At 42.3% G+C, this 24,478-nt stretch overlaps 5 protein-coding genes across 17 annotated transcripts; 3 read left to right on the top strand and 2 right to left on the bottom strand.

Moving 5' to 3' along the window:
- Nucleotides 1-64: 64 nt before the first annotated feature.
- LOC115751335 (pentatricopeptide repeat-containing protein At2g16880) lies at nucleotides 65-3,921 on the bottom strand. 7 transcript variants are annotated; one of them, XM_048279199.1, is made up of 3 exons: nucleotides 978-3,921; nucleotides 823-889; nucleotides 65-712 (listed from the first exon to the last, which is right to left on the bottom strand). In XM_048279199.1, exon 1 carries the CDS (start codon nucleotides 3,803-3,805, stop codon nucleotides 1,475-1,477), a length of 2,331 nt encoding a protein of 776 aa, XP_048135156.1. In that variant the 5' UTR covers nucleotides 3,806-3,921; the 3' UTR covers nucleotides 65-712; nucleotides 823-889; nucleotides 978-1,474. The 7 variants fall into 7 exon arrangements, with proteins under 7 accessions (XP_048135156.1, XP_030545089.1, XP_030545096.1 ...); XM_030689229.2 differs by having other exon boundaries at nucleotides 65-889; nucleotides 978-1,192; nucleotides 1,374-3,921; XM_030689236.2 differs by having other exon boundaries at nucleotides 65-889; nucleotides 978-1,174; nucleotides 1,374-3,921.
- A 709-nt stretch (nucleotides 3,922-4,630) lies between these two features.
- On the bottom strand, nucleotides 4,631-10,927 carry LOC115751367 (protein GET4). Of its 2 annotated transcripts, XM_030689262.2 has the most exons (12): nucleotides 10,730-10,925; nucleotides 10,338-10,417; nucleotides 9,832-9,910; nucleotides 9,487-9,568; nucleotides 8,878-9,028; nucleotides 8,115-8,205; nucleotides 7,091-7,174; nucleotides 6,796-6,842; nucleotides 5,775-5,903; nucleotides 5,456-5,540; nucleotides 5,199-5,279; nucleotides 4,631-5,082 (listed from the first exon to the last, which is right to left on the bottom strand). In XM_030689262.2, exons 1-12 carry the CDS (start codon nucleotides 10,775-10,777, stop codon nucleotides 5,065-5,067), a joined length of 975 nt encoding a protein of 324 aa, XP_030545122.1. In that variant the 5' UTR covers nucleotides 10,778-10,925; the 3' UTR covers nucleotides 4,631-5,064. The 2 variants fall into 2 exon arrangements, with proteins under 2 accessions (XP_030545122.1, XP_048134889.1); XM_048278932.1 differs by lacking the exon at nucleotides 5,775-5,903 and having other exon boundaries at nucleotides 10,730-10,927.
- A 750-nt stretch (nucleotides 10,928-11,677) lies between these two features.
- On the top strand, nucleotides 11,678-14,816 carry LOC115755008. 3 transcript variants are annotated; one of them, XM_048278933.1, is made up of 4 exons: nucleotides 11,678-11,833; nucleotides 12,052-12,120; nucleotides 13,069-13,327; nucleotides 14,426-14,816. In XM_048278933.1, exons 2-4 carry the CDS (start codon nucleotides 12,113-12,115, stop codon nucleotides 14,537-14,539), a joined length of 381 nt encoding a protein of 126 aa, XP_048134890.1. In that variant the 5' UTR covers nucleotides 11,678-11,833; nucleotides 12,052-12,112; the 3' UTR covers nucleotides 14,540-14,816. The 3 variants fall into 3 exon arrangements, with proteins under 3 accessions (XP_048134890.1, XP_030550100.1, XP_030550107.1); XM_030694240.2 differs by lacking the exon at nucleotides 12,052-12,120; XM_030694247.2 differs by lacking the exon at nucleotides 12,052-12,120 and having other exon boundaries at nucleotides 13,056-13,327.
- A 2,095-nt stretch (nucleotides 14,817-16,911) lies between these two features.
- Nucleotides 16,912-17,354, top strand: LOC115753524 (low temperature-induced protein lt101.2). Its single transcript, XM_030692163.2, has 2 exons — nucleotides 16,912-17,086; nucleotides 17,171-17,354. The coding sequence occupies exons 1-2, from the start codon at nucleotides 17,006-17,008 to the stop codon at nucleotides 17,252-17,254; spliced, it is 165 nt and encodes a 54-aa protein (XP_030548023.1). The 5' UTR covers nucleotides 16,912-17,005; the 3' UTR covers nucleotides 17,255-17,354.
- A 1,076-nt stretch (nucleotides 17,355-18,430) lies between these two features.
- Nucleotides 18,431-23,425, top strand: LOC115750848. 4 transcript variants are annotated; one of them, XM_030688445.2, is made up of 3 exons: nucleotides 18,431-18,624; nucleotides 18,869-22,632; nucleotides 22,761-23,425. In XM_030688445.2, exon 2 carries the CDS (start codon nucleotides 18,881-18,883, stop codon nucleotides 22,607-22,609), a length of 3,729 nt encoding a protein of 1,242 aa, XP_030544305.1. In that variant the 5' UTR covers nucleotides 18,431-18,624; nucleotides 18,869-18,880; the 3' UTR covers nucleotides 22,610-22,632; nucleotides 22,761-23,425. The 4 variants fall into 4 exon arrangements, with proteins under 4 accessions (XP_030544305.1, XP_048135124.1, XP_048135126.1 ...); XM_048279167.1 differs by having other exon boundaries at nucleotides 18,838-22,632; XM_048279169.1 differs by lacking the exon at nucleotides 18,431-18,624 and having other exon boundaries at nucleotides 18,634-19,497; nucleotides 19,528-22,632.
- The last annotated feature ends 1,053 nt before the right edge of the window (nucleotides 23,426-24,478 follow it).

Here is a 24,478-nt window from a genome sequence, read left to right as displayed (position 1 = left end):
GAATGCGATGATTTCGAGCAAACGACCGTCTAAATGAGGTTGCGGATCTGCCACATCTGGTTTCAAAATCTGTACATATTAGCCTTGGAAACATTGATGAAATGTGTTTCGAGTCATGTCTATGCCACATTTTGGAATGCGACCACAAAGCAGAAACATTTAGTAACCGAAAGTACAAAATTACAATTGACCGAGGCGAAGAACCCTGATCCAGGTTTGAATCTCCGTTCACATTCACTGGCAACCTCCCGCTGCAAAAGCTAAGTGAAATGATAAGGCGAGGGTACACAGTATTGACACAAGAACAGGTGAGACGTACAATGGGGTGCTTGGATTATTATGCATTTACAATCAATCAATCTCATCGATGTACAGGCGAAAATTTCCCTTTCCCATTTTCAGGATTTCTATGGCTTTCAAGCTACTGCTGCTCACGAGTTCCTTCGACGCTACTCGCTCACTTATATCTCAATTGCGAGACTCAATAATCTTCACTCTTATGAAAGAATTTGCACCCGATTCTTGCTTCTTTATTTAGAACTGAATTAACCTGACTAGAAAATTCATGATTCTCAGCACGCCACTCGGGTCATTTGCCCAGTTCCAGAGCAAGTGTGATAATCATCATTGTCCTCTTTGGCTTCAAACAAAATAAGCCAACTGCAATTCCATCTCCAACTCTATTAAAGCTTTATGTATCCCTTCAATGGACCTGTTACACTTGACGGTCAAAGACAAATAAAAGTAACACCACAGTTTCTTGGCCAGCAAGGTAATGTCCCAATTTGATATTCTTCTGAGAAGAGATTTACTTCGACTTACCCGCACTGGAGAATAATGCTTTCAATTAGGCTTAAAAAGCGCCAGCATATTTCTCTTCAGCGCTGCCCTGAAATTAAAGTAAATAGAGAAAGTGTCAAAAAGGCATGGGAAGAGTTGCTTCAAATTAATTGTAATTGTAATGACTAATAACTCACCTAGGTATGTCAGCAACTCTTAAACTCTCACCAATTACCTACAAGTTGAGGCTTGCATTGCAGTTCAACCTCACATGGTACCACAAACATTTTCCTGGAACAGGAATAGAAGAGACTGAATCTCCAGTTATTCAAAAATCCCGGTGCAGCCTTAGAGGTGCTTTTCACCGATCAGAGACATCATAAAAGCCAAGTTCTTGCATATGGACCAAATACTGAAAAAATGTTACGTAAATTGTTTCCCATGAAAAAGTTTCCTAATACAAAAATTTTCCACCAGGAAGCAGTTTTATCAAAACTAATCAAAGCCTAGCTCCGAGTTATGAGCATCGCTGAGCACGAAAGTATTGATGTTGGAGCCCACGGAACAGGAGAGGAGGGAGAGGGTGACAATACCTCGAAGCAGGTTATCCTTTTGGTGCAAGGTCACAAAACACAGCATCAACGGCTTTGCCCCCATGTTGCCAATATTAATTTAACAACCTGAGAAAACATAATTACTGTCTTCCAACCCTAGAGACGCTCTTTCTTCTTTTAATGAGCCCAGCCATCAAACTGATGTAGGCCATTTTGCTTAGGACAACACCCTGCTGTTTTGAATCTTCAAAAACTAACATAGCATCCTTGTATTTACTTTGAGAACATAGCTGAATTATCTGTTCTGAATGGACAATAGAAAATGAATCAAGCTCCTCTGGAGGTTCATTAATCACAACGTTTTGTGCCTGCTCATTGTCTAAAGAGAAATCTGTTAATTTCCCTGCTTCAACCATCATAGAGATAAGCTCCTCCACTTTCTTCCTTCTACCAGCATCAGTGAGAGCACTGACAATGGCAGTATATGTATAAGAATCAGGACCCTTCGTCTTTACTTGCATTTCCGCAAGAAGATCAAACGCCTCCTCAAATCTACCTTCTTTACACAAGCATGATATCAGTGTGTTATAGGTAACCACATCTGTAACTTTTCCTTTGGAGTTCCACGTGCTGAAGAGTCTGAGAGCCTTCTCTAGCATCCCTTCCTTGCAAAGACCGCTAAGTAGAATATTGCATGTAAAGACGTCAGGCTTAAATGAATTTTCAACCATCCTGTTATGAAGTTGAAATGCTTTCTCAGAAAATCCTTCCCTGCAGTAACCACTCAAGATTGTGTTGTATGTGGTTTCATCTGGGACTACACCACTATGTAGAAGCTCAATCAGCTTCTTCATTGCTTCATCAGTTTTTCCGAACTGGCAGAGACCTGCTATGAGAGAATTATAGGTAATAATGCTGGGAGTGATCCCCTTCTCCTTCATCTCATCCCATAACTCCAAAGCTTTATCAATCTTTTCATCATCGAAATAACCTGTGATTAAGGTACCATAACTAACCTCATCGACAAAATAACCGCGCTTGCTGGCACTACAGAGCGTGTCATAGGCTTTGTCAAGCTTTTTCTCCCTGCAAAGAGCATGGAGAACAGTATTCAGAGTGAAGCTATCCATTTTCAAACCTTTATTTCCCATCTCATGCATCAGCCTCAGAGCGTCTTCCAAGTTGTTTGCTTTACAGTTTCCATCTATCAAAGTATTATAAGTGACACAATCTGGAGAGATTCCACTTTCTTCCATTTTCAGCAAGGCGTCGCTAGCTTCATCCATTTTCTTTTCCTTGCAATACAAATTAATGATTATATTATGCGTGACTGCATTGAGCTTCACACCTTTCTCCTGCATTTCCTCTATCAACTCAAATGCCTCGGAGCTGCTGCTCCATTTGAAGCACCCATCGATCAAAGTGTTATATGTCACCACATCTGGCAACAACTTAGAATTCTCCATATCATCCTTAACCCTAAATGCCTGATCAAGCTTACCCTCCTTGCAAAACCCGCTGATCAACTTATTATACGTCCAAACATCGGGAATCATGTTGTTCTGCATCATCGAGTCTATCACCTGAGCCGCCTCCTTCAACCACCCCAACCTGCAATACCCACAAACCAATATATTAAAGGTATTCCTGTCCGGCACCAGGCCCCTATCCTTCATATCCTGCAACAGATCCCTCACCTCTTTCAACCTGCCTCTCTTGCACAATACATCCAATATCGTATTATAAGTCACATTATCAGGTACACACCCAAACTCGTCGACCATTCCATTAACAAACTCCAATGCCTTGTCAATCTTATTCTCCAAACAATAACCGCAAATCATAATATTACAAGTCCTCGTGTTCGGCAATACTCCAATCCTCAAGACATCACTAAAAACCTCCCTAGCCAGCTGGACTGAATGCAGAGAAGGGTACTTCACCAAGGCATTTAGAAGGGTGTTGCAGGTGAGCAAGTTCGGCCGCATCCCCGACCGCTTCATCTTGTTAAAAATCTGCACGGCCAGGTGCGGATGACCGCATTGGACATACGCCCCGATCGAAGTGTCCAGAAGATCCTTGGACGGCCTTGGGACAGTCTGATCGGGGGAGAGGATCAATTTGTGGAGATCGTGCTTCCGGTCGGACGATATGAACGCGACGAGGAGACTCTTTGCGTCGGGGAACTTCCGGTACGAGAAGAGAGGCGGGAGGAGGGAGAGGAGGAGGGACGGGGACCGGGAGATGGAAGGGTTGTGGGATTGGCACCATTTGAAGAAGGAGAGGAGGGTGTTGGGGCGGCGGGCTAGGGTTTTGGAGGCGAAGATTGGGAGGAGGAGAGACGGCGTGAGGTGTGGGATGTGCGGGATTAGGGTCTCGAACTGGGATTTCTTGGAGGTGAGAGCGGTGGTGACGAGGTCGATGAGCTCAGGGGTCGACAACGGAGGCGTCGGGGACTGAACGGGGTTCATTTCCGAGCTGCTTCCCGGCTTAGTTCAGAGTTTCGCCATTGGAGAGACTAGGAAAGACCGAAGGAGTAGGGTTTTTCAGTGGCTTATCAAAGTGTGAGAGAAGAGACGAGAGAGACGGCATGTCGTCGAATGGCCAAAACGGACGTCATTTCTTTTCTTTTTTTTTTCATTAAAACCACTTAAAAAACAAAAAGGACACCATACATACGTGACAAATTTAACAAATTAAATTTTTAATCACCAAAAACACCCAAATTAATATATTTTTTGACAAATTTACCATTCATTAATTTTCTTTAAATTTGAATTAATACTATAAAAATCTCAAAATTGATATACATATGACAAATAGAGTGTAAAAATCACAAACTAATACGCCCGTCAATTTGCCATTTAATTCAGCAATTTAAAATTAAAATTTCACCAAAATTAAAAGAAGATAAATTTATCATAAATATAATAGTTTAGGATTTCTTTAGATAAAAAAAAATTAATTTAAAATAAATTTATCACATATGTATCAATTTATAATTTTTCGTAATATTAATCCTTAAAAAAAAACTAAATTAGAACATGATATTTTTTCCACGGAATTAGATTTAAGTTAGAAATGCCAAATTGAGAATTCTCGTGAGATAATAATCAATTTAGAATAAATCTTTCACAAATTACCGACCTAGATGCTTTTTTGCAAAAACAAAAATTGATTTGAAGTAAGTATGCCATACGATATCACATTAGAATTGCCAACGAATTTTACAGTAAAACGGGGATAAGAATAGTCCTAATTTAAAAAGATACTGGCAAAAGGAGAGAACAAGTGTTATCGAATTAACTCAATTTATTCTGCGATCAAGAAGTTCTTGGTGCAACCGCAGCTATAGCGCTTCCAGTTTCAAACCTTCAAAAGTATTTAATGTAGAGACTAAAGCCTCAGATAAAAGAGGAAGGAGCTCGGATTGCATTCCAATCAGCTGGGTTTCACAGCAACGCTACTGGCCATGATTCGATTTCATGCTATAAAGCCTAAAAAGGCATTGCTCTGTCCCTACCATCATCCTCGTTCCGGCCGGTGAACTAATTACCAGAACAAAGAGCAAAGATCTCCATTTTGTGAAGTTCCATCTGAATATTGCAATAACTTCCCATCAAATTTTTGCAGTCAATGTTAGTTCAACAACAATGTACAAAATTGCTAGCGAATCCTCTGCTTGGATGTGGTGTGTTTCATCAGAAAGTCCGCAAAGTTGCAAGCAGGTCTATTCACCTCCCATCATCTGAATATGAACAGAGGGATTCCAAGTGAGAAGCAAGATTTCACTAGGCGTCCACATTGGTTTATTGCTTGCATCGTATAGCACACAAATGTCACATTACTTTGATAAAGCCTCACCTTAAAGATATCTCCGAACATCCCTTGCAAGGGATTTCTGCGTTGAACACCATAGAACCTCTCCGCTATTAGATCTAGAAACTGAACCACAATGTTCAATGTCAGAAGCTCTGACTGAATATGGTTTAAAGCGAAAGCAAGCAAGAGTTGACGACAGTTGATGAGCAGTCAAAACCCATGTGAAATTAGAAAGTTCGCAAGTTTTGAGCCATTGGTGACTGGTGAGACATATCCTAACGGCAATTTAGACAGCATACCTCATGGAATGCTGGATCTCTATCTATACTTGGCTTGTAACTTGCTTTCAACATATTGAATAGAGGCAATGCATCTCTCTGTAATCTGCATTGCAAATCTCCCAATGGTCATTTAATAGTCATGGGAGGCTGTGCTCCTCAATGCATCAGTCTCAAGCTTAACATTTCTGGCTCTCAATCTAGAGAACAAAGAGGAAAACCCTATCCTGATAATAAGCTGGTGCAATCTGTGAGCAGTCAAGGCACACCTCAACCGCTGAGGATTTTTACAAAATCACACATACAAATGTTGAAATTTTTTGTTTGTAGAAAAACTTACACTTGTAAAAGATAGTTTATGAACTGCATCAAATCTGACTTGGGGAAGTCCTGCTGCTTCGATTCTAGCTGCTGCTTTATATCATCCAGCAGATAATTAGCATCTCTTAAATTACCTGAAGATAAGTACCTGCCAGGTGAAGAAAGAATCATAAGCACAAGCACTCAACAACATTATTTACGCAAAAGGAGAGGAAGTCCAAAATTGGCATATTGAACTGTCGAATACAATTAAATATCGTTGAACCGGTGCATTGTTCAAAATTGGAATTTCAAAGTTTCTATATTTGGTTTAAGTCAACCTAATTCATTCAACTAAGGGTAGATTCAATTCTTATTACACTAACCACCAGAAATATCGCCACGAGTGTGCAGAATGGAACGATTTCATGGTGAAGTAACAAAGGCAGAAAAGAAGGAGAAGACAAGAACTAGCAAAGAAACGCTACATAAAATAATAAAACTACTTGCCACAGCATCCAGGGCACATGCAGGTAAAGCCCAAATCATTCAGCTGATATCTGAATTTTGTTATCTACCACACTATGAGTAGACAGAGCTTGAAAGAGTTAATAGATGCTGAGGAAAGGAAGTTTATTCTTCCACACCTACCCTGCTTCAGACAAATAACTGGGAGTGGTAATTAAATTTTGATAAGCTTCTGCTGAGGTGCAAACGAAGAATACAGGTAACAGCAAAGGAGGAACCTCCATTTAACAAATGCACATAGACAACATTCAATGAGGTGATCTTTCCATATTATAATCTGAATTAGCTCATATAATGATGTAAATGAAGCATCAAGGCTCATGTATGCGACAATTATAAGGAAATGTGAGCCATGTAATGGGGGTCTAGCTACTAAATTAGAATCTTAGTGCTATTATTAATACAAATACAGTTCACTTCTTATTTCCATCGGCTTCAAATTGGCGATGTTCACATTCCAGACTACATGTCATCAATGCAGCAAAACCATAATCACAATACCATCAACTCTGCCAGCTTCTAAGAGAACTTACATTAATATTCCTCGTGCAATTGCCAGATCATCTTCACTGGGATAACACTGAATAGATAAAGAAGACTGTAAGTGTAAACGTTTAAAAATGAGTAAAAGGAAGATAAAAGAACTAGAAGAGGAATTTACGAGGAATCACTTTTTTCCTCTTCTAATCTGCAAGTCACTTGAGGCATTTATAGTCTAAGCCAAAAGCTCATAGTATGAAACCATGGATTGAAATAACCTATTATGCTTACCACATCGTATAAAACAGAAAAACGGAAAGGAAGTACATCGAGTAAACTGAAGCCAACCTTTCCCATAAAATTTACTAGAGTTGATGCAAACTTCTTTGGGTTGTTTCCTCTAACAAAATGAAAGGACACTTTAGCCATATCCTGAAAAGCAGCAGCTTGTTATATCATCTCTGGAACTTGAACATGGAATGACTGCATCGTATTAACTATCAGTTTTGGCATCATTGCAGTAGACATTGGTAACAAATCATAAAAGCAAACTTATAAGGCCTGTAGCATTCACAGCACTCTAGGTACTTTCTAGCTCGAAAACAAAGGACCAGAAAACCATATCACAAGGCAATGTTCCAAAATATAAAGTCCATCCTGATATTTTAGGGGCCAAAAGGAAAGTCATGTGTACAACTGTGCCATCTCACTCGATATGTTGTCTCAGCATAGACCACTGGTTCCAACACGAACATCAGGTCTTAAATGCAAAATTTGACGTGTCCCGAAGACTTGGACACATTAGAGGAATTAGCATTTTTGTGCCAAGAAGTCTAGCGGCACAGTATCATGCATCATGATCACACACCAATGCCAGCGAACCCTTGGAGTCTAAGCAACAAAAAGCCATCCTTACAAGACTATCCATATTCCTACATTCAACTAATAAGTATCGCATCCAGCCATAGTCTCAAAGTTTTTGTGTTGCAGTGCTGACGATAGAGCTGTAACAAATGAGAATAACGGAAAAACTACATGTTCTCCCCGGTACAACATTTTAGCCAAAAGATTTTTAACCTACCTGCTCACGAAAGAATATGTGAACCATAAGTTTTACTATGAAAATGCAACATGATGAAAAATATGCAGGTTAATGCTGTTGTAAAATCATTACCCATGCATTATTTGACTGATTTAGCAGACTATTCATGGAAAGAATAGTAAAATACCTATTGCTTACATAGTAAAGTGCTTCTAATTAACAACAACGGGCTTTTTTTTGGTACTTGACATGAAAAACTGTAAAGTCAAGAAACCAATATTAAGCATAACTATGAGGTAATGCAAATGATGTACTTGTTGCCAGACATACTACTTCAGGAGATTCAGAGTAAATGTATTCTGCTAGCATAGAATGCAGCTCCGGTGATCCAGCCCTATGAGGTCCGAACTGAGAAGACCATCTGCTAACAAGCAAAAGAAAAAAAAAAAGAGCAACGCCATTAGAACAACTCAAAGGATGACACGACCAAAATAAGCCATACTAATGTGGTTGAGGACAGAACAAGAGGTGATGCATCATAACTTCTGTAATCTCAAAGCAGAAACTGGGAGTGAAAGTCGTAACAGACAAGCAGAACCAATAAGCATACACTACATATGTTTCTAACGCTTGGTCCAATAAGTTGGAAACACTCCATAAAGAGAAGCTATTTAGAAAGAAATTTCCACCAGGGTCTTCTACAAAAACTGAAAATCATTGCACAATAACAGAAGCTCATAACTAAAGCATGGCAAAAGAATACCTATCACTCTGTTCAGGTGAAGAACTATTTTCATAGAGCTTTTCCCTCTATGTTAGACGGGGTACATGAATCTCACAAGATACACTAGTTCAAGATAAATAGGGAAGACCACATACGAAAAGGAAAAATGTTATTGCTGCATTTCCATCGCAGCATAGTTAAGTCAACAAAAATATCGGGAGGAGATACTCGAAGGAAATGATCACAAAACTTATGACCAGCAAATTGATAGCATAGTTACTTCTGTCCTGCCACTAGCATAGAAGGAAAAAGCACTTTCGTGCTATTGTATGCAAAAGCAATATAGCCCCGAAAAGACTGGGATCTCACTTTAGAGCAGCTTTCAAGAATGATGAGCAACATTCTACACGCGTTTTTGCTGCTCCAAGGGCTTCTGCAAGTTGCTGCACGTCATCGTCATCTCCCAAGTGTTCTGGTATTGTCATCTGAGGAAATTTCTTGTAGATATTGCTGACACGATCTAACAATAAGATTTTTGCAATAATTCGTCAGAACTCTTTTCGGGGAAAATTATAGATGAAGGCTCAGCAATGAGGAATGAAGAGGCCTTGACAAAGGCATCAAAGATCACAAAACCTATCAACGAAATACACTGACAACATTAAAGCAAGTTGGAACACTGTTTTCAGATCGTGCTTCAAAGCTCTCGATCCTAATAATTTAAGATGTATTCACTTCGCCGAACAATGCCTGCTTCATTACTAGAGGACCTCTAGAGTTACACAAGTTTCTTGCACTATATGTTGTATCCACCGTTTGAAATATTCCTAACAAATTGTGTGTATGTGGGCCTAACGATCGCGTGCTTGGTCTGTCCTCCATCTGTGAGTCTAGGGGTACATGAATATGAGTACTAATGTACGGTGGTGGTGCTGGTCGCGGCAGTGGAAGGGGAACAGGGGCCAGTTGCAGACTTACCAAGCGTTTGATCATCACAAGCATAGTTTCCTTTAACAAGTGCCTCCACAAATAATGCAGCAAGCTCAGCTCCACAAGTAATCTGCACTTCAGCATAACATCAGCAGACGACTTCAAGTTAGGCTCTGAAATTGTTTCCATTCAAAGAGGGAGGTGTCGCAAGAAATTCTCACATGCCTAGTCAACTTGACTAAATGTCTATTGAGAAGAGAAAATTATCAAGCATGAGCCTTTAGCTGGGACAATACCACAATATATATCAAATCAAACACATAGACACTTCACTTTTGTGCACAATCAGAAAAGATTCAAATGAAATCAGATTGAAGTGTACAGATCACCAACCTGACCGTTCTGCAGCTGTAGGCATGCACCTGACTCTAGGATATCTAAAGCTTCGGCATACCTCTCAGCAGCTATGTATCTGAAATACGAGCATACAATTACATCATTCGAGAGGGTATTCAAACCCTCAAAAAGAAGGTCAATGTAGCCAAGATTACCAGAAAAATCCGCCTTCATAAAATGAGAAGGGACGAACTTTTTCAGTTCACTGATATTAACTAATATTGCTTTAAACTTCTAAAAGAGTTCGATCATTTCCAGAAAAAAATTGCTTGCATAACATACAGAGTGGGAAGATTCATAAACACAAATAGTATCATCCTCTCCCACTGGTTAATATCTAAATAATCCGCTGCAGCTAAACAGGAGGCACATTCAAACATCATTCACTGCTTCCAAAGAATAAGCATCAATATCAATAAGATGTCGAAAGCTCCAACTTTCGCTGCAAAATACCAATCGAAAGAATGGAACCGAGCAAATTACTATGGCAAAAGAATCGATACCTAGCGCTGACAGTCTTGTACATCTGTTGAGCTCCATAAAAGTTTCCCTCGCTCACCACTTTCTCCAATTTCTCGATATTCTGCAATTGCGTCAAGCGGCAAATTCAGAACAAGGGAGCTGAATCTGATCACCCAAATCTCAAATCGGCAAGGGAACTTCTAACACAAGCCGTATTACTGCCATGGCAGGCAAATGAAACTGGTTCTCGGTCAGTTCGAAACACGGAACGGGACAATTAGATTCGCAGCGATATCTTCCCCTATCAAAATGATTAAATTCACGCATCCGCACGAAAGCACATAGAAGCGAGCACATGCACGGGCGCAACCAGACAGCGGAGGGGTATAGCGCGACACTGGAAGGACAGCGACATGAAGACATTGTTTCCGACCTCTTGAGCAGGAGGCAGGCTTGATCTTTTTGGTCTCTCTCTCGACATGTTCTCGCCGCAGATGCTCCGAGCTAAGCTTTCCTCCGACAGAGCAAAGATCCGATTAAAGCTCTCTCAATCTCTCTCTCTCTCTCTCTCTGCGAGATCAGCCTACATGCCTTTTAGAAGACACGTGAGAAATGCAAGAAGCGGAAGCATCGGGACTAGCTTGAATGAATCCCTCAATGCGTTGTGTCGTTTTTGCTGGGAGAAATTTTACGCGTCGCCCCCTTCTTTTTGGCCTTTTGTTCAGTTGGACCCCTGTGATTCCACTTTCTATTTCAATTTGGCCCAAAATCTAGGTTTCTATGTGAAACCATGCTTTCTATCGCTTTTACACTAGACATGTCCGGAACTCATTCGGGAACTTTTATTAGAGCAAGTCGAATTCTGGTCTAATGCCAACTCGACGGATTTATTGATCGCGTGAAAATCAAATAGAACACATTTTTTTTGGATTTGAGTGCATAGTAGTTAAACATGTTGGGCCATATCGGAAAAAATTGCTCGTTGTATTTTAATATCTCTAAACATATCGTGTAGATATGAAGTAGTATGCTCTAAAGTTAAGAAAATATTGTTCAGTACAAAAGTGACAAATGGACGAGCGGCGCCCCCTTGGCTTGTCCAAACCCAAGAGAGGTAAATAGACATAGGTTTGGACAAAAGCATTATACGAAAAAGCCCGACTAAGCTCAAGAACTTCTATACTGATTTTATGATATGGCGAATTTGGGTAACACCTTAGGTGTGTTGGAATAAAAAGTTCACTCCACAAACGACGTGTTTCATAATTTTTTTGCAATAACCAAGCACGATTGTGCTTTGATCTAAGCAAAGCTTGATTATGTGTCGTGTACTGGTTGAGCCCGACACATCATTTTGGGCGGGCCAAGCAAACTTGCTCGAGACTGGCTTGCCCGCTTCGGGCCGTTGAATCTCGGCGATTGCGACCGATTTTCCGATCGCGTACTCTGTTTGGGGGCTCGTTCTCTGCGACTCGTCACGAGATAACGCTCATCAGCTTCCCACTCTTACAAGAAAGGACTGGCGTTCCTTGAGCAGGTGCTCCCTCCATGTCTTCTTCTTCGCTGTTTATGTTTCTTGCCCCTGCTTCTGCTTGCTCCTCGTTGTCTCTCCTCAAGGTTTTTTCCCCCACGAGCGATCTTGTGGCATTTACATGTTCTGAGCCCCCACAAGGTGTGTGCTTGGGGTTGGGTGTCCTCGAGAATTGGCATGTACTGGCGAAAAGTTCCTTTTTTTTTATTCCCTCAATTTCCCAGTCGTTCCTTTTAGCTTTGGCTTGTTGATCAGTGGATGTTTGCACGGTAGCTGTTCGACGAAATGCTTAGTTGCGCACGACTTCCCTGTCTAAATTTTTTCGAAATTTAAGTCTTCATCCGCCCTGATTGTGGACATCTTTAATCAGTTTGATAATATCACGACATAAAGATGCATCGAACGCATTTTAGTGGCCAGGGGCGGTGGGCCAGCGGCCACCACCAGCCCCCTTGGGTGCTTGACCCGTTTGTATTATGTAGTTGCTCGTTATGTTTCCTGTTTTGGCACTGATGATAATACTTGGAACTTATTCGAGCGCGTGGCGTGCTTCCTGATGAATGTCTTCAAGCAGTTATTAGTACCGACCAAACATGGAATTGGTGGTGCTTTCAAGTATGGTGCGCGTGAATTCGTACTTCTAGTGGTAGCTGGGATTTTGAGACGCTGGTCTCTTCTGGTAGTCTTGCCCACTGCCACGAATTTTTCATGATTTCAAATTTGTGGTCGTGTGTTTTGTGTTTGGGAGAAGAAGAGAAGCTCGACCTAATTGATAGTTGCACTAACTGGCTCTTCTCAGATGATAGGTTGTTGACATAATCTTTCTTAGCTTGTAATGTGATTTTTGGTTGCGTAGCATCTTGTTTAATCTGTAAGAACAGGATATCACCACAATCAGCGCTCCTCCTTTTTGATAGTTCTCTAAGAAATCTAAATGTGTGACCTTGCATGTATGCTCATAACAGAAGCTTTTATCTCGGCAACGAGGAAGGATAAATTGCTTGGGCCTGTGATTCTATCCTTTTGCTTACTGCTCTTCCTTGTTACGTCGCTTTTTTATCCTCTGGCTGACACATGGGGACATTCTTTTTTAAAGTTTCTCGAGTTTCTGCCATGCTAATTTTGAATGTCGACTCGAGGTAGGCGGGGTTGTCGTCTCTGTTTTTCTTTCGCAGCTATCATTTTGCAATTAACAACTGATTGAATCGACTCTAACACCGGTTTATAAATTTGTCATGCAGAAAAAGAAAATTATATAGGAGGAACCAAAGTCGTGTGAAGATGGGTTCAGAAGCCTTGCAGGCAGCTAAGGTGTATCGCCATCTCCTCAAGGCTGTCAAAAAGCACATAGGCAAGGAAGAAACAAAGAAACATTTTGTAGAATATGTGACCGAAGAGTTTCGGAAGAATTGTGTTCTCTTGGACCCCTCATCTATCCAACAGAAAATTAAGCTTGCAAAAGATTATACATTCCTCCTCAACAGTGTGCACCATCACAAGGTATGGCAAAATCCATGTAATATTCTTTTTGTGCCTTACTTTTACCTGCGTTTTCTTGGATTATGGATGCTTTCTTGCTTGCACTATCCTTGTCTGGAGAATGGGGAAGGAAATTTGAAATTTCTACTCTCACAGTGAATACAACCTTTTTTCAGTCCATCAAACAATCGTTATTATTCTACATCAACATCATCAACGTCAACATCACCTTTATTCCAAACTAGTTGGAGTCGGCGGTCGATGAACCCAAAAATAAATAAAATAAAAGCAAGACCGATTGAGGGAAAAGAAATAATTATATAAAAATAAATATATAAATATAGGGAAAAAGGACTAAAAAGGACAGTCTGGAACATAGGAATTCTGCCCCTCCACAATGCTCATAAAAATCTATATAAACAATCGTTATTACTCTCTAACCAAAAAAACCATCATTATTCATTCTTTCTTTCATAATTTGTAGTTCCGCTAGCTGGGAAATTAACATGCTTTTTGATGGGTAGAGCAAATTTTTTTCGGTGTGCTGCTTCTATTGAAGATAAGTGGTTAGAGGAGTCTAAAAACGCTTAACTTGAGCATCCAGCAATGTCTTCTTATAATATGAACTCTGTTGAGATCTAACATCGGTTGTGTTGGTTGCTTTTCAGAGTCATGTCTATTTGGCGATCTTTTTTCTGCGTCAGTTTTCTGAGAATAATTGATAGGTTTGTCTCTGAGAGCGTCAAAGAAGGCTGAGAGAGAGAGAGCACCTCAAAAGAATTGTTTTCATCTACCTTCACTTAGATGTTTCCTCATTTTGGGAAAACACATGAAAGAAGATAAAATGTGATGTACATGTCGCCATGGATTTGTTGAGAAACAATGATTCAGCGGAAGAAAGTAATGTTCTTTTTGCTTTTAATCTTTACAGACCAAGCAGAGAGCCAAATTTTTTTTAGAATCATTGAGACATTGACGTAATCTACTAAGATTTACAGAAGATACTTGATGCCACTTCGGATCCGAAAGAGGTTTCTAGTTCAACCAAACCATGTGACAATGAAGTTCTTTGTAGAAACAGTTGGGCTCTAATATTTCACAATGGTAACATCTGTGCAGGACCTGCTGTTCTCCTATAACATTGCAGTGGATAGATCAGAAGAGATGAAAAGAATACTAGGAAAATCAGCTTCCAGTGTAGGCCTTAGGCTTCCTGAGGTTTATCAGGCCTAACGGTGGTGACCTCTGCTCGATCCTCAACTGTCCCATTCACCTCTCATGGAGTCGTTCCGATGTACTCCGGAGCTGTTCCCATGCGTTTCTGCTTAACTTTGGCGGATCAGTTATCATTCAGTTTGTTTAGTCACATGGGGTGGTACCATTTTTGTTGTCCTGTGATATCTGCTAGTTCTGGTGGATTTCTGATCCGTATATACACAATCGAAATATATTTGTTCGATCCGACTTTTGAGCCAGCCATTGGACAGTAAGGCTGAGAGCTTCGGTGCAAGTTGGGGCTCTTGTTCTCATTTCACATAACCGTTTAATAATTCCGCAAGCAAGCTTTCAGAAGGATCCGACCGAAGATTCACATTTTCTCATCTGCCCTGTTCTACTTACTACAATTAATGTGGCGCCTTTTTTTTTTTTTCAGGGCTGACTTCAGAGAGTACCGCTGATATTATTTAAGTATAATCCCGGCATCTTTTCCGTCATGCTTGTGGCTCCTCTTGCTACGGAGCCTATGTGCTGTTGGCTTTTCCCTGCTGATTAACATGTCCTTGAATATTCTCAGGTTCCGTTTGTCGACAAAAAAAATCAGCTGAGTAATTTTTTTTCGTTTCTCCAATAGGTTTGCAAAGTCCAACGGGGATTACTAGCGTGTTCGTGCTACCTGTGGAATCAACTGTATGTGTGGTTCTAATATAATTTATTTTCCTCCCATCAATCATACGATAGAAACAGTCGTAGGTCATCTGTTTGGCTGAATAAAATCTATTATGGTTTTCACTCATAAGAGAATCCGAGTACGGGAGAACTTGCTCACTTGGGACACGGAACAACCAGCCTGTGTCATTCTCCCTCACTCGATCTGCAAACGGCCTTGTTACGGTTGTTCTGTCGCTTTCATGCGTCCTTCAAACATCACTACCACTCCCTTATATGAATGGAAAACACTCGCCCAACAGAACAACAACGCTCTACTAGTAGCTTCCCCCAATCAAAGTTGTTCGCAAATTTCCAGTCACTTGTACTTTCTTGACAAGTGTGGCACCCCTCACCAACTACACACCCACGGCAGCACCTTCTTTCGCTTACTAGGTTTTTCCTGACCTCAACAGACCAATGAAAGTTTCCTCTTGATGGAACGTGGTTGCGGACCTATCTTGAGATTCGCCAAATTGATCAAGGAACGTTTCCTATTTCAATGAGCAATTTGGTTCCTTCCTATGCCCTCATTAACATCCTAGAAGCTTGATGAGAGCCGCACCTTGTCCAATCTCTTCTTAGCACCGGCGATCACTCTCCGCCCTCACAGAATCGAGAAGACCACAGGATTTCCCCGAATCACCCACCTACTAGAGGGACCCTACTCTAATACCATTTGTCATGGGTTGACAGATCTCTATTGCGGAATTAGCCCGTGTCGCATCCGGCAAGCCACACCAAGCTAGCCTTCCCCATATAGTTGTTCCATAGAGTACTTTAGCTTTCCCACATAGGATTATACTACGTCCAGCTTAGTTCGGGCATCCGTTACATCGAGTAAGACAAGTAGGACACTTTAGGCACAATAACGTTTCAGCCTACCATGGCTTCATCGGGAGAGCGGCATCGGCTCCCGACCAATTTATACACAAGAGGCCAATCCCGCCTTCAGAACTCCTAAATGTATGTTTTATTTAACCTAGAACTCCTAGTATAAACCCGTCTTGACACTACTCCCAAGGACCCATTGTCTCTTCCCCTCTACAATGCATACTCCCCATGATGATACCACAAGCTCCACTCACAAGGGGATCGGGAGAACTTGTCCACCTAGGACACGGAACAATTGGCCCGTGTCAACTAGCGTGTTCGTTGTACCTGTGGAATCAACTGTATGTGTGGTTCCAATATAATTTGTTTTCGTCTCATCAATCATACGATAGGAATAGCCGGAGGCCATCTGTTTGCCTAAATAAAACCTATTATGGTCTCTTCCTAACAGCCAAGACTCTTTAATGCATTCCCGACTGAATTATGTCGATACCCACGTTCTTCTTTGGAATGAACAGTGTGTGAAAATAAGAAACATGTATCCACAACATACTCAATAATAAGGCAAGACTCGGGCTTCACCGTCACCCAAACCCCATAGGCATCGTAAGATGCACCTGTAATAAAAGTGAAAGTCATCGTGGACACTGGACATGGATCAAAAGTGGTAGTGGGTTGGGTTGTTTCCGTTCTTGGGATTACGAGTCAGAAGGAGCATGCAGCTGACTTAACTTTGGGAAGCCCACGTGGCGAACAGAGACCCACACTTGGCACTCCAAGGTCCCTCTGCTGCTGCCACCTGTGTCTTCCCTCCTCCCCATTTACTGGTTTTGCGTCGGCGAGGAGGTTTTCCGCCTGGCATCGCGGCGAACTCTCACAAGCTCTGAAACTGAATTTCGTTCCCTCACATCGAGCAGGAAGAGCAGAAGGAAAGTAAGAATGGGTTCGGAGACGTTCGTGGAGATCCTCCTGGCGATCCTCTTGCCGCCCGTCGGAGTCTTCCTTCGTTATGGCTGTGGAGTAAATTTCCATACCCAGTTTTATTTTTTTTCCACAGTTTTTCATGGTTTTTTTTTTACTTAACATTTTGGATCGAATTTGCAGATTGAGTTCTGGATAGATTTGCTGCTGACGATATTGGGGTACATTCCGGGGATCATATATGCGATCTATGTCCTGGTTGGATAGCACGGCTAGATGATTTCTTTCTTTCTTTCTTCTTCTTCTTCTTCTTCTTCCTCTCCTCATGTTTTTTGAAGTTGAATAAAATTGATGTGTCGGTTCTGTACTTCGTCTCACTCCTTACTCCGGAATTCATCGCCGTGCTCATGCGCGGTTCCGCTTCGCACCGGTCCACTCGGTTCACGGCAATGCGTGTCTGGCTCCTTACTTGATGAGATAGGCCACGAGGGAGATGAATTTAGAACGAAAGCGAGCGGACAGGGCTTGCGGGCGACGATGCTTGCGGTGTGGGCAACTCTTGCTGGCTCTTGGGCAGCGGCATGGCCTCTTCCCACATCGCCACCTCCTTCTCTGAACCCTCGCCATCTCAACAAGCACATCTATTTTCCCTCGCACCTCTCGTAATGGCCTCTGGCCGGCAAGGTTGTGAACGCCCTTTACCCATGTCTGGGCAACGGCTACGACCCTCACCTCCCGGATTGATGGAGGAGGGCCTCCACCCATTCCCACTGGAAATGAACAGTGAGTATCGGTAAAAGCAGAAAAAAAAAAGGTACAAATCGTTGATGTCAACTCCGGTCATATGACATCAGATAGTCAATAGGCTCGTCAGATGATTTCCTGTCAATTTTGGCAAATGACTAAATTGATATTTACACATAAATTTATGACTTATTTAGAAATTATTCCATAGAAGCGAGTAAAGCAGCATTTCACAAAGCCACGACCTTTCTTAACAAATACTAAAAACAGGTCAGATGCAAGCACTCCGATCCAAAAGCAAGATGATAAATCAAGGGGATGAGATTGAGGGCGAAAAAAACGGAGGATGAGAAATTGAGGGTTGTTTTTTGTTTGGATTAGAAGGGAGGGGGGGAGACTAAATAATGTGGAACAACAACTCGAAACCTCTCCTTAAGGGAAACAAAGATTTCTTGAAAAGAAGGTTAAAATCACCACATTGTATTTGTTAAAGGATAATTAGGATAATATTCTAGATTAGAGTAACGTGGAATTGAAAAAGTATGGATTTATATATATATTTGATGTGTCATGATGAAGAGAGCACATCGGCCTATTTCGTGCTTTCCGCAGACAAAGAAAAATGTCCTCCGTAAGATAAAAATCTTTAGTCATTCACCGTACGAGGAGGAAGAGAGAGAGAGAGAGAGAGAGAGAGGAACATACATGTTCAAGTCTTCAAGAGCTTCGCTCGAGCTAAACCGTTCGGTTCAGTCCTGGGTTTCTCACTTTTCTCGGTCTTTTTACTGTTTTGTCCCGTTTCTTTAACGAATTACTCCCTCCCTCCCTCCCTCCATACCTGATCTTGGTCGTCACTGTTTTCGCTTTCTGGGGAGATATTTCGCGAGTCACAGGTAAAAGCAACTATTTTTCGAACTCCCCCCCTCTCTCTTTCCTATTTCCTCGATATATGATGTCGAAGTTTCGATTTTTGCTACGTTGAACAGTTGTAAATCTTGAATTTTGAGTGTATCTAACCCAGTTCTTGCGCTAGGGTTTATCAGTTCTTTGCTCATCTGTCGATTTTTTTTTTTTTCTGGTTTTCGGGTCTTCGTTGTTTCGAAAAGCTCAAGATTTGTTGTCTTGAACTCTACCCAGTTGTCATTCACCATGGATAAGCAAGAAGACAAGGAGATTTCGGTCCCCAGTGCGTCGGAGAGTGCGGTGTCGTCAGGCCAAGATGGGATTAGTGGTGGTGGGAAAGAAACCCTAGCTGGGGCTAGGGATTGTGGTGGTCAAGGTCAGAGGGAGGGGTCTCTTGCCGTGGAAACTGTTGCGGAGGAAGTTGCGTTTAGTAATGGAGACGATATAATGGTCGAGGTTATGGGTTCTGAAGTTTTTGTGGACGGCGTTTGCAGCCCCGGTGATGAAGAGAATCTGAAAGCTGAAGGTGGTCGTGATGCATCGGCCAGCGGCAGCAGGGGTTTGGAGAGAGATGCAAAGTCTTTGCGAGATGGGGTTTCGGGTGGTGAACCCTCTGGTTTTGGAGTCAAGGGTGGAGTTGGGGGTTCTCCGGGGACTGAGAGTAGGAAAGAGGGCGGTGAGAGATGCACAGAAGCTGTGGAAAGCAAGGTTGAAGATCCGGCTTCGGGCGAAGTTGGGACTTTTAACGATGAAGCTCGAGATGCGGGAATGGATCCTCGGATTGAGCATGCATCAGATATTGTTGGTGATGGAGACAGGGAAACACAAATGATTGAGGAGACGCAGATTATCGAGGAAATGGAATTTATCGGGCAAACTCAGATTATAGAGGGAGCTGCTGCTGTTTTGGAGGAAAGATTGGTGGAAAAGGGTGCGGACCAGCCCAGTGATGTTGTGCAGGACACTGTAACTGCTAACAAGACGGGAGATTCTGTGGACATTGTAGGTTCTATGCATGTGCAGGCCCCAATTGCTGGTGAAAAGGTGATTGGTTCGGATGCTGAGGTGCAAACAGAGGAAGGAGTGAAGAGTGGAGAGGGTGCTGCTGTTGAAGTCGCTTCAGCTCAGGATACACATGCCCAGGAAACTGTATGCCCCTCAGCAACTGTGAAAAGTTCAAGTTCGCCCACTTCTGTCCTGGAGGAGAAAGGCACTGCGATGATCGGGGGAGAGAAAGTGATTACCGAGGACAAAATGCCTCCAACTAGTGGATTGGAAGCAGTTACCTCAGTTTCAGAAGGGGAACACATTTTGGAAATGGAGACAGCCTGTGGAGGGAAAGTAGAAGTAAAAGAAAATCTGGCCAAGGTAAACGCTGAATGTGAGGACAAACAAACCACGGTTACAGTTGAAAGCGAAGATAAAGCGATTACTCAAGATTTATCGAATCTGGAAGTTGAAGGCACCGCACGTTACATTTCTGATGAGAATCTGGTTAATACAGATGGAGGACTGGTAGAGAATATTGAGGTGAAGGCCATAGAAGCTAATGCAGAAGAAAGCCACATGGTAGTTGAGGATCAGTTAGGAAGAGATGAAAATACGATGGCTGCTGCTGAAAGCATAGGTGCTTCTACAACTTTGGGCCTGCAAGATCAAGTCATCAGTGAAAGTAAGGCTGCAGGTGCAGAAAGCGAGGTCTTTCCACATATGATCCCAGAAAACTCCACCTCTGTTGGTATGGATACAACAGGGAATGATCAGAGCCTAGCAGTCAATGCAGTTCCCATGTTCACAGAGGGAGAAGCTCATGTGACCGAGAGTAGAGAAAACAAGTCTAAGGACAATGAATTGGCACTGGATCAGACTATGGATGTTATGGAGCTGGTCGAGGATAACCAACCTTGCTCTAATGAGGATGCAGCTCCTGATGTTACTCGTTCAAATGTAGAAGACACAGAAGTAGGAGAACAAGCTTCTAATGCTGATGCTACTGGTTTAACTAATATCAATGAAATGGAAATCGATAATCAGCCTACTGACAATGAAAAGCAAATGGAAGTTGAAGAGACGACTATTGAACATGGAGACTCAAAGCCAGCAAGCTTAGTGGGAGTGAACCAAGCTGTTTATAAGTTGCCATCAGAAAATGAAAATATATTGTCGGTGTCTGATTTGGTTTGGGGTAAAGTAAGAAGCCATCCGTGGTGGCCTGGACAGATCTTTGATCCTTCTGATGCATCTGAGAAGGCAATGAAATATCATAAGAAGGACTGCTTTCTGGTGGCATATTTTGGTGATAGGACATTTGCCTGGAATGAGGCTTCCTTGCTGAAGCCCTTCCAGGCTCACTTTTCTCAGATAGCAATGCAGAGCAATTCAGAGTCCTTTTTGCATGCTGTAAATTGTGCTTTGGATGAAGTCTCAAGACGGGTTGAGTTGGGGTTGGCTTGCTCTTGCATACCAAAGGATGTTTATGACAAGATAAAGGTCCAGACTGTTGAAAATACTGGAATTCGAGAAGAGTTAGGCTCCAGAGAAGGTGTGGATGAGTCCACGAGTGCCAGTTCTTTCGAACCAGATAAACTACTGGAGTATATGAAAACGTTGGCTCGGTGCTCATCTAGTGGAGGTGATCGGCTAGATCTTGTAATAGCTAAGGCACAGTTGTTGGCCTTCTACAGACAGAAAGGTTACGATGAGCTCCCTGAACTGCAATTTTGTGAAGGCTTGACAGAAAGTGATGCTGAAGCTCTAAATTCCGATGGCGATAATCATGTGGCCAATAACGTGGAATCTGGCACGCTGGTTTCTGAGGACACAATGGTCTTCTCTAGGCGGGATGGTTTGAAAGCCCTCAAAGGCTCGTCTCATAGGCGCAAACACAACTTGAAGGATATAGCTGATTATAAGAAGAAAGAGAGAAGTTTGGCTGAATTGATGGACGATTCTATGGATTATCCAGACGAAGAAACTGATCTTGATGGTAAAGCTTCTGGTATGCTGGTCTCACCATCTTCCGGCAAGAAGCGTAAAGCTCGGGATCCTAGTGCTGACTCAAATCTTTCAGATGGAAGGAAAAATATCTGTGTTGCAAAAGTTGTTAGTGCCGCTTCAATTCCCAAGCCATCCTTTAAGATTGGTGAATGCATTCGTAGGGTTGCCAGCCAGCTGACTGGTTCTCCCATTGTGAAGAGTGATAGGAACGGAGCTGGAGATGGATCCGAAACTGCTGACACTGAAAAGGGAAGAACAATCATACCGACTGAGTATTCTTCACTTGATGGGTTACTGTCTCAACTCTACTCGGCAGCTCTCGACCCCATGCAAGAATTCAGTTTCTTGAATGTGCTTATTTGCTTCTTCTCTGATTTTAGGAACTCTGTTGCTTCAGGCCCAGATCCAGCTTTGGGTAGATTATCTGCTAAAAGGAAAAAGTCTGAGACTTTTGAGTTTGAGGATATGAATGACTCTTACTGGACAGACAGAGTCATTGGAAATGGTTTTGAGGAGCAGCCATCCGATGCAGACTGGAAAGGAGATGATCAACTCGTTGCCGTGGAATCCCAAAAGGTGCGTAAAGTGGGTCGTCGATCATACACAAGGAGACGAGATTTGGATGAAAGCAACTTGCTGGTGGAGAAACCGCCAGGGTATGTGGACGAAAATGCTCCGGCAGAACTGGTGTTGATGTTTCCACTGTCGGCTTCCGCCCCTTCAGAATATAGCCTAAACAAGATGTTCAAGCGATTTGGGCCCTTAAAAGAATCTGAGACCGAACTTGATAGGGATACCAACCGTGCCAGATTAGTTTTCAAGAAGTGTTCTGATGCGGAAGTTGCTTTCAACAGTGCTCAAAAGTTTAACATCTTTGGGGCAATGCTTGTAAATTACCAGCTCAACTATTCTGTTTCTTCCCTAGTTAAAACTTCACCAATTCCCATGCTTGAACTCGAAGGCTTTGAGGCATGTTGACTTCCCCTTGGTGAAAGCATCAGGTATAGTTCTGAGACTTGAAGTACTTGTTCTATTGGCCGTGTCACCTGGATATGAATAATGTGATTTCTTCCCCTTCAATTGGTGGGCAATTTGGTTAGTTGTTGACTTGTAAGATGTATCTGAACAGACTCGTGGATGATTGGGTGGACAAACTCTAACTGTAATCTGTGGCTTTTGAGCGACTCATTCGGCTTCTGTGGAGTTGTCGAGGCGTTTATCATTACGGCAAATGTGCTTTGAAATTGATCCACATCATATGTGCAGCAGTGCTGTATGTGTTCTGTAGCAACAGTGAGCGGCGGATTCAAGATGATGCTATAACAGTAGCCATGGTTGAGCTTCTCTTGGATTAGAGGGATGGGAGATACTGTACCGATGGAGAGCACACTTTTAGTGATATCTATCATCTGTATTTTGGGTTAGAAAATGCCTTTACTTCTGCTTATTAGCTTAGATAAAAGTTTGTAAATTTAGAAAACCTGTCGTTAGGCTGATGGATGCCCGGATTTCTTGTTCCCAAGTTGATGATGAATTTCTTCTCTAGGACTGCAGAGGATGGCATGTTGACTGAAATCTAAGTGCGTGAAAATTCCGTGAACTTTCAATGGTTGAGCCAAAAGAATAGTTGAGATGAGATGTGCCTGGTACTTTATGTGAAAAATGCATGGGTGTAGGCTCTAATATAGTCTTTAGCTCTTGTAACGTGCCAGGCTGCTAGTATAGTGGAATCATAATGAGATAAGGCAAATTTTGAGTGTGTACAAAGTATTGCTATTGTTATGCTCTCAGAGAGTAAAACTGGGTGTTCGTCTTTCTTGTCTTGTAAGGTTGCTGAAGTCTGGGTTGAGCCTAGCGTTTCTCTGCTGGTGAAGTTTGAATATCTCTCATATAGTTGGGATACCTTGCGGAATCCGAATCTAATGTTTTTTGGTTCAGGAGACTTGACCCGAATCCTCTCATCTGGATTTCTGATGTTCTCTTGCGTCGCGGCTCTTGCCTTTTTTACCTTGAATTGGGGCGGTTTTTTCTTCTTTCCCGCCTCTTTATTGGAGCTCCTGCTTTCTTGTCTTTTTGGGTGAGGTGTGTCGATTACTTGACTGTGAAGATCACCGTCATTTAAATGTGTAAATTACCTTGCATAGTCCTGTGCAATGTGCCATTGCGTGGTATATGTTCCAAAACGATGTGGCGAAAGATTCATGTTCGTTGCCATGTTACTAGTCTGGCCCGCGTATATCAGTTTTGTCATCCGAAATGAGCCACGGGTTGTTGGCGTAGTGGTGTGAGATTCGCTCCAACCCCTATCGAGTGTCGCTGGGTATGCGGGGTGGGGATGGTTCGCGCCGGAAGCTTTTCGCCGGTGTGAAGTGGGCATTTTCCCCTGGTTGAAGATTGATATTGGGCCCTTTTATATGGGAGGGAGCATTTGGTCCATTTTTGCGCAAGTACGTACCCAGTAAGACCTTGCAGCCGCTACTACCAGTTGATGTGTAAGGATCGATTTTGTTCCTTTGGGTAATGGACTAGGATTGGCTGTCCCTCAGCTATTTTGTGAAGGGAAACGAGGGCATTGCTGTTAATGTGTTTCTCAAGCAAAGCCGAGAGAACGAAGATTTATCGGCCCTAAAATCAGTTTAGAGGCCTGTAGAGACAGAATTAATTCAAGCTAATCATTCAGAGGTTCCAAGCACCGTTTCTTTCTTGAGGAAAATGGCTGCAACACAAGCAACAAGCACGAGAAGAACTCGCGAATGAGCGAGAATGAGTCATATCACAGGAGTCCCGCGTTAATCCTATTCGCACTGCCGTATCAGCGATCCTCTGTGCTTCTTTCAAAGCGATTGA

The sequence above is a fragment of the Rhodamnia argentea genome, chromosome 5, assembly GCF_020921035.1.
Source record: "Rhodamnia argentea isolate NSW1041297 chromosome 5, ASM2092103v1, whole genome shotgun sequence".
Lineage (NCBI taxonomy): Eukaryota > Viridiplantae > Streptophyta > Magnoliopsida > Myrtales > Myrtaceae > Rhodamnia > Rhodamnia argentea.
Note: the sequence above shows the minus strand (reverse complement) of the source record. Positions and strands in the feature narration are given on the sequence as shown.